At 48.9% G+C, this 8,115-nt stretch overlaps 1 protein-coding gene across 1 annotated transcript; it reads left to right on the forward strand.

Annotated features, from left to right (window-relative positions):
- The first annotated feature begins 1,918 nt into the window (after nt 1-1,918).
- On the forward strand, nt 1,919-7,803 carry LOC139046830 (uncharacterized). Its single transcript, XM_070520743.1, has 2 exons — nt 1,919-2,482; nt 6,522-7,803. The coding sequence occupies exons 1-2, from the start codon at nt 2,189-2,191 to the stop codon at nt 7,647-7,649; spliced, it is 1,422 nt and encodes a 473-aa protein (XP_070376844.1). The 5' UTR covers nt 1,919-2,188; the 3' UTR covers nt 7,650-7,803.
- Nucleotides 7,804-8,115: the final 312 nt, after the last annotated feature.

Below are 8,115 nucleotides of genomic sequence, written 5' to 3' on the forward strand. Positions count from 1 at the left end.
TCGGGCTAGTACCGAAATGCCGCTGGGAGGTCTCAAATCGTGTCATGCATTTACCTCAATTTTTCGGTTGCTAAAGCTCCGTTCGCGATTACATTGACGCCTTAGACGGTCTAGAGAATGGCTTTATCACTTGAACTTGACTTCATACTAACCTTTATTGTCCCTTTAACTCCAGCTGGCGGTCGCCTCCGCCGCATAGCGAACCATGCAAGAGGCCGTGCTTCCGCCACAAAGGTCACCGTTCATGCACTTCTCTCTTCCTCTCCTTCAAAAGTCACTACACACACACACACACACACACACACACACACACACACACACACACACACACACACACACACAAACACACACACACACACGCACACACACGCACACACACACGCACGCACGCACACACGCACCCCCCCCCCACACACACACAAACACCCACACACACACACACACACGGCACGCGTTTCCAGGTTGACATTAGGATTACATATGCTCCATTTGCCGGGAAGCGTGAAGAGCAGTCAGGGATGTTCGAACGCTGTCGCATTCCACTCTTAAAGGCGCAGCTTAAGCATCCTTCGAATTTTATGTCGAGTCACGGGCGCGGACGCGACAAGTCATCTGTTTTTCTTTTTTCACCGTTGCGCCTTCTCGTGTCCATTCTTCGTCCTTTATTTCTCTTTATGAAAGGGGTGTTCACTAGCAAAAAAGCGTGGCAGAAAAGGAGCTCTGTAGAAGGAGGCAACCAAGACGAAAATGAAACCTTGGGCTGCGATCGGAGATCGTTGTTCGGCGCCTTCGTTCGTTTAACGGCGCGCACGATTGGCCTACACCGCGCCGACGACGCCAGCCGCGGAGCGCGGCCATGTTTTCGGTGACGTCAAAATGGCGACGTCAAATGACAACGTGCAACCGAGCACGTTGTCTGCTAGGCGGGGAGTTGCAAGTTGGGAGCGATCATACGGTTATTACGAGACCAGCTTTGCATGGCGCGTTTGGTGGATTGAATTGGATCCAACCGGCGGCTACGACTGCTCAATAGCACATTCGAATCCAATCCATAGTGTAATTCGAGAAAATGCCGCTTGCGTTGGGAACCTAGGTTGTTGCGCTGGCGTTGCTCGAGGAGGAAGGAAAGCGGGTGGCGGTGCAAAACGCGTTTGAATGGCCGAACAAAGATTCCGGCGCCGCTTTCGTTTCTCGAAACCAATAGCGCATTGGTTCTACAGCGAAATCTACCCCGTCATCGGTGCCAGCAAGCCTCTGGAATGCTGTTTCTGATTATTGAAAAGTGCGCCACTGTTCCCATCGTTTCCTTTTTCTTTTCTCCCTTCGCTGTGTGCGACACCACCAAGGGACGACGCAGGGAAACTAATTGTTATAAATTGTAGTATTCACACGTATTAGTACTTCAAAACGCATTTAAGCTTGAAAAGAAAAAAAAATACATTTTTTAGATAAAGCTTTCATTCATTGGAAAACACAAACATCTCATTTTGTATAGTATACTGTGTGGAAGCAGACGGCAGACAAGGGAAGTAAACTTCCGTGGAGTTCACCGCTTGCCGATTGGCTACTGTCTCCGCCCCATTCTCAGAAATTTTGCATACTGCCACTTTGTGACGTTGCAGCAACCGAACAGAACGCGTATCCAACAAAGATTTTCGACCGCGCCCTTGATTTCCATTACGTTAACGAAGTCGTGCCGTTCCAAGCCGCCACAGCGCCAATCGCAGGCGGGGCACATCTACCCCGTTTTCGCCGACGCGCCAGGAGACAGCGCAAAAACCTGCACGCTTTCCATCACGGAGGAACGCGCATGCGCGCAGATGTCGGTCTCGACGACTGGGTTGCGACGCCAGAAGGCGAGGAGGTCCGTTTCGCCACGCGTTGCGGCTGAGTGCACGTGACAGCGGAACAAGCCCAATGTATATGCATCCGCTGCTGCGGATGCGGCGGTAGATGTAAGGAGCGGCTGTCGCCGACGATAACGAAGCAATCGTTCCTCGCCGCGTTACGATGGTCAAGGTGCGACAAGTGTTCCCCATTCTACGCGACAGTGAGTGCAGGGCTCATTTTATCTCTCGTCGACGCTTATCTGGGCAAACTGTCTGACGCCACCCAGTAGCGATAAGCTCGGTATAAGAAGCCACCGCGCTCTTGTGCGAGCGTAGCATTCGTGCCCGAAGACACCGCCATGCCGGATCACGGACCGGGACGGGTGCACCGTTTTCGCGACCACGTCGTCGCCGGCGTCAACTGGCGACCGACGCGGTTCGTCGACGAGGTTCCCAGTTCACGTGTGTGCGGCCTCTGCCGCATGATCCCCAAACGGATGGTGGTATTGCCGTGTGGTGACACTCTGTGCCAATCTTGCCACGCAGCCAGTCTCGAAGAGGGCGTTGGCCAGTGTCCATTGGATCAAGTGCAATTCGAAGAAGGGGAGTGCGGGGGTTATGAATTCCCTACCAGAACAGCGAACACCATGAAGGTGAGAAGGAAAGAAACAATTTCTGTCACTAATATTCAGGGAGTGGGGCGGGGGGGAGGGGGGTAAGTATGCATTAGTATTCGCATAATTCACGCGGCGGCATATCTGCACGTCTAACGATTAATGTCCCTTTTACTATTGCCGAACAGTAGTACACAAATTTACCCTGACTAAATTTTACTTCTTAACGTCTATCCCAACTAACACAATAGAACAACACAAACTCACTCTAGGCTCATGTGAAATATTCTGTTGGAACTCGGTATCTATTTATTTCTTAGTGTCACAGATAAGAGAGAAATACAAAAAAACAATACTTTGAAATGTGCGACGTCACATTGACATTTTGGAGTCGTCGTTTCTGCGCTAAATTCAAAGGGAAGCTGGTGATAATTAATCACTTCAGTGACAATTCACTTATAGTTCAGTGATCGTTAATCACTTTCTATTCAAACATTATTATTCTTCCCTTGAAATTCTCACTGAAACATCAGAAAACGAAGTTGGGTTCACTGCAAAGTAAATTCACTAGTTATTCTCCTAAAAGAGGTTATTGCTTCTGAAAAATTATCATTTCTGCAAATTTTTTCTTTAGGAAATTATCCCTCAACAGCAAATGCCCCCCCCCGCCTTCCTGGAACCGCCCTAGACTGTAAAATATTTTACACGCTTAAAAGTGAAAAACGGTGTAAATATGTTTATAACTCACACCCGTCGAGTGTCCGTTATATAACTAACACTCCTAGGGTGCAACTAACAGACGAACTTACACCCTTGTTCACTTCTAACGGTGTAAATTATTTTACGGTGTATAACAATTATCTTGGCCCGTAGTGGGTGACCGCATTTCTTTGAGGAGCAAGTTAGCAAGCGAAAAGCACATGGCCGTCTCCACTGCAAAACAATGCTGCTGTCCTCGTATATCAGTTGGGAACTGCAAGAATAGTTGAAGAGTGGGCGTATTTCTCCTCGATTCTCACTTGCCAAGCCTGACTCTTGTGTGAGAGTAGCTGTCTTGCTATTTAGAAGCATAATTAAGTGATTAACTTTCACATAGTATTCGTGTTTGATGCATATTTTAAGTTTAGACAGCGGGAGATACTGCTGGTTCATTTTGAACATAGCGTATACACTGGTTCACACCAGACTTCATGTAGAGGTACAGCGTCGTCCACTCTTAGGGTTAACACGGCTCACCGTGGACGCGCTCCGCGGGGCGCTAGTGCATCAGGCGAGGCGCATGCGCACACGGACATCGGGGAGGCGCTTCGCGTCGTCTGCTACAGCAAACTTCTTTAAAACTTTATCGTTTAACTTAGGTACGACATTAGGCAGTATAAAAGCAAGAGCTTGCTGTCGCAACCCACCACCCCGTTCCAAAGGGGACACTCATAACATCCATCCATCCATCCATCCATACAGCGCTGGAGCTCTGGCTTTGCTGCAAAGCACGCTTCGCTGGACCCACAGTTGACTTAGTGCCAGAGGCGGCGTCGCAGGAAGGCGGACTTCACTAAGTGGAACATTTTCCAGCTGGTTCGGTCTAGCGCTTGTGAACAGCCTGCTTAGTCAATATACATTACCAGAAACGAGCTTCTCACCACATCAATCACTTAGTGTGTTTTTTCTAACTGATGAGGGTAAAAATACAGTCGGTTTTCCGCGCTCTTTCATAGGCTGGGGCCGTTTTATTTTACTCTCACGGCACATGGTGCAGTGCATACCAAGAAACCTATTAGGCGCGCTCTTCTTTGTTGGAGTCATCACGTGATGAGCCTAGCGCGCCGTTTCGCGCATGTCTTGATGCTCGAACGAATTCGCTTAATTGACTTAAAAAAGCGACCGAAACCCGCAATAAATTTCGCAGCAGCTTAGAGAGCGATTTTTCAATCACGCATGATGTTTGCCATGGATTTTAGCATTAAGGAGGGCAATAATGTTACTTCGACAGCAACTAAGAAGTGATATCCGCTTCTTCGCGACTCGCTTATTGACACGTTAATGTCACTTGTAGGAGGGCATGGAGCGCTACACGCGATGTAGAAAAGTACCCTCCTCGACATATCAACTGATTTTTCTTTACTCCCCCTTTTCATCTTTCTACATCCTATAAAAAAACAAAATTCATTTTTGTTGTCACAATTTGCGCAAAATCACCGAAGCGGTGCCGGTCCTTTGATGGCTACCTGACGCCAGAAGTCGCATTCTCATTTAGAGGAATCGTCGTTCAATTATTTGATTACATTGATTAGGTGAAGTAAAACATGTGGCGCAGACATTTTTTTGGTTGTTGTTTTTTTCTCCTTGGAATCATTGCACGCCGCATGCGAATGCTGTTTCTCTCCGTTTTGAATACGTAATTGGAGGGGAAAATATATAATCTACGTGTCTGTTTTCTAGCTTAAGTTACGTCTTGCCGGGTAATTAAGCCGTTATTCGCTTCTATTTCATTTCAGTACTTCCTCGCAATAGGCCATGTGCATATTCTCATTAGCATATAATTTGTTAATTGCGCGGTATACGGTACGAAGCGACACATTGCCTCTGCATTACGCCATAGAGGAGGGCATCGCATAAATTTGGAGAGTAGGAGGAATTGATTTCTTTCCCTTTTTCTTTTCATTTTTAGGGGGTAGGAGGGGGGCTGGGCAGAGTGGGTAAAACCCAAATGCAGACAAGCGATGCAGTTGCCGTCGTGGGGAAGTGGCCGGTCCGTGTGTTGGACGAACGCGGCCACGATAATTAAACCGGCGGTCATGAGGCCGGCCCGGTGTCGCCTGCCGACAGCATGCCGGTGGTCGTCAAACGGGCTCGCCATTTGTAAAAGCCAAGCCAGATTGCTGCGGTCGGGCCAGTCTACTTTCTAACTGACCATGGGCGTCAGCCCGATCTACCGCCGAGACCCCCCCCCCCCCCCTTATTTTGTTGCTTAGGTCAGGGTATGCCCCATCTTAGCTTAATTTGATGATGCGGTGCGGCCAATGGCTACTCAACTGAGTGACCGGCCGCTCACGAGTTAGATTCTGGAATGACTCGTCAAATCGAAAGACACCACAGGTGTTTCCATTAAACGCATTTCTGTCGACTTGAATGATGAATTGCATTTTGTTCGGTTACTGGTTTCCATGGCACTTCGGCGATAAAAACGCTGTCACATTGCAGGATAATTTGATGGTGCACTTTCGGAAACTAGTCATGTCGCGGGTACCGGAAAAAATAAAGATGACGCATTGTAGATCTGTGCCTACGAAACTATTCTCAACGCGTTATATCGGAGATGACAAAAAGGCAACTGAAAACTGAATAGAATCGTGCAGGCTTACAAAAAGGAAGGAAGAATTGCGGATGCTCCCCGTAAAGCTCGGCAAACAGTGACCACTGAAGCTGAATACATGACCATTGTTGCGGCGGCTGCTGCAAACCCGACCTCAACCGTTCGAGAAATTAAGAACAGCCTCAGCTTCGCTAACATCTCTGACACGACTATCATGCGTCGCCTCTACGCCCCAGCCAAACAAAGAGCGCGAAAAACGACTGCATTTTTACCCTCATCACTTATAAAAAACAGGCTAAGTGATTTCTGTGGCGAGAAGGTCGTTTCTGGTAATGTAATGTAATGTTTCTGTAATGTTTCTGGTAACTAAGCAGGCTGTTCACAAGCTGTAGACCGAACCAGCTGGAAAATGCTCCAGTTGGTGAAGTGCGCCTTCCCGCGACGCCGCCTCTGGCACTCAATCACCTGTGGGTCCAGCACGAAGTGTGCTTTGCCGCAAAGCCAGAACTCCAGCGCTGTAGCAGACGACGCGAAGCGCCTCCCCGAGGTCCGTGTGCGCATGCGCCGCTTCGCTTCGACGCGCCGCCGCGCCGGAGGCAATGGCACCCCGGGGAGCGTAGCCACAGTGAGCCGTGTTCACCGTAAGAGTGCACGGAACTGTACGTTTTGAAAGTTGGGGACAGGGATGCAACGCAGCCTTAGTAAAAATGTTTTGTCGTCCAAAAAATCGTAATGTGTGGTTTGTTTATTTTATTTCCTCTTAAGGTATACTGCTGGAACGAAGCTCACGGCTGCGAGTACACGGGCACCATGGACGGCATGCTGGAGCACTACGAGAACGAGTGCACATTTCACACCGTGGAATGTTTGCGATGCGGCGAGGGAGTCCAGCACAGAGACCTGCCAACGCACTACGCGGCCGGATGCAGTGCCGGTGTTTCTACTGCGATCACAGAGTCCTCGGAGCATACACCACTGACCCTTGCAGACGTGAACGCTGCCCTTGCAGACGTGAAGGCGATGCTGGGATGTCTCAACCACGACCAGCTGCTGCCAGTGATTCAGAGTCAGTTGAATGAGCTTAAAGAAGACGTCAGAAACCAGGAAGCCAGGTTCGTCGAGATCACTCGCGAGCTCGGAGCATGCGAGCAGAATTTAAAGGCCGAGATTGATCAAATCAGCGCCACGATTTCATCGACAGTGTCGCACCAGCGGACGTCTCAGCAAAATCCACTGGAAGAAGCCAGCACGTCGAGGTCGCTGTCGTTGCACTCGGGACAAGAAGATGAGATATGTCGAAAGTGTGAACACTCATGCCACGTGGAACACTCGCGGAATACTTCCCCGAAGCCCGATTCCAGCCGTGTCATTGCCCGTTGTGAGAATTCGGGCGGTGGCGTTCGGCATTTGACCAGTGCGCAGTCGATACCCAAGCGCATTAAAAAAGATGGGATCGTGACATATCAGCTGACCCTAGAAAACATTGAGGAAATCATTCAGTGGCAGGGAGACAGAAAACAGTTTGCCGAGATTACGGTGCGGCACATGGAGGACACGTACTTTACCATTGCCGTTGTGAAGTACTGCCGTTCTGCAGGTCACTTCTATCTGGAGATCCAGTTTAACAGTACGCTGGTGGACTCCAAGTGTTGGCCGCCTTTCTGGACAGTGTACGCGATGGATGCAGGATCATCCTTTCGACGTCCGTTGACTCCCGCTGCCGAGCGTTGTTCCTGCAACCGCGATGACCCCTCATTGCCGCACTTCCACCTCCAATTTCATATAGACATTGACTCGCTGGAATATCACGGCTACCTCCGAGACGGAAATATGGAGTTTGAAATCTTGCTCAACGTTACAGATGTGTTCGGTGGGATCAGAGGAGCCCCCTAACCTTCGTCATCGCACAATGTGTACTGCACCGGATAATCCTCCTCGCCGCTTCTGAAAATGTGTCACAGGAGCTTAACGAATTTTTGATGCCGTTTCTAGTAAATAAAGTGAGCTCTGCGACATCTGTTTTTTGGAAAGTTGCTATCCCTAGTAACTGTCAACCTATTCATTCCTGACTTTACTGGCCGTTCGTTTTGTTTATTTATTGTACTAATACAGTTTTTGTTGCGAAACGTTGTGTTCCTGGAGTGGTTTCTGACCTTACGACGTTCACCCCCATACTTTTCTCTCGGTCATTGCCATGCGGCTGTTAAAGCGATTGATTTCGAGGCGACATTCGTGTTTGATACTACGCTTAAGTACCGCGTTGTCCCGTGTGCCCAATACGCGACCAATGTACGTTTATGCGTCGAATCACAATTATTTATTTATTTATTTATCTATATACTTATTTATTTATTTATTT

This window comes from Dermacentor albipictus, chromosome 6, assembly GCF_038994185.2.
Source record: "Dermacentor albipictus isolate Rhodes 1998 colony chromosome 6, USDA_Dalb.pri_finalv2, whole genome shotgun sequence".
Classification (NCBI taxonomy): Eukaryota; Metazoa; Arthropoda; class Arachnida; order Ixodida; family Ixodidae; genus Dermacentor; species Dermacentor albipictus.

Bases quoted from the DNA above. Each gene is read 5' to 3' on its own strand.
- LOC139046830 (XM_070520743.1), top strand. From the start codon at position 2,189: ATGCCGGATCACGGACCGGGACGGGTGCACCGTTTTCGCGACCACGTC. The intron at 2,483-6,521 runs GTGAGAAGGAAA...TTTCCTCTTAAG, and splicing joins GAACAGCGAACACCATGAAG to GTATACTGCTGGAACGAAGC.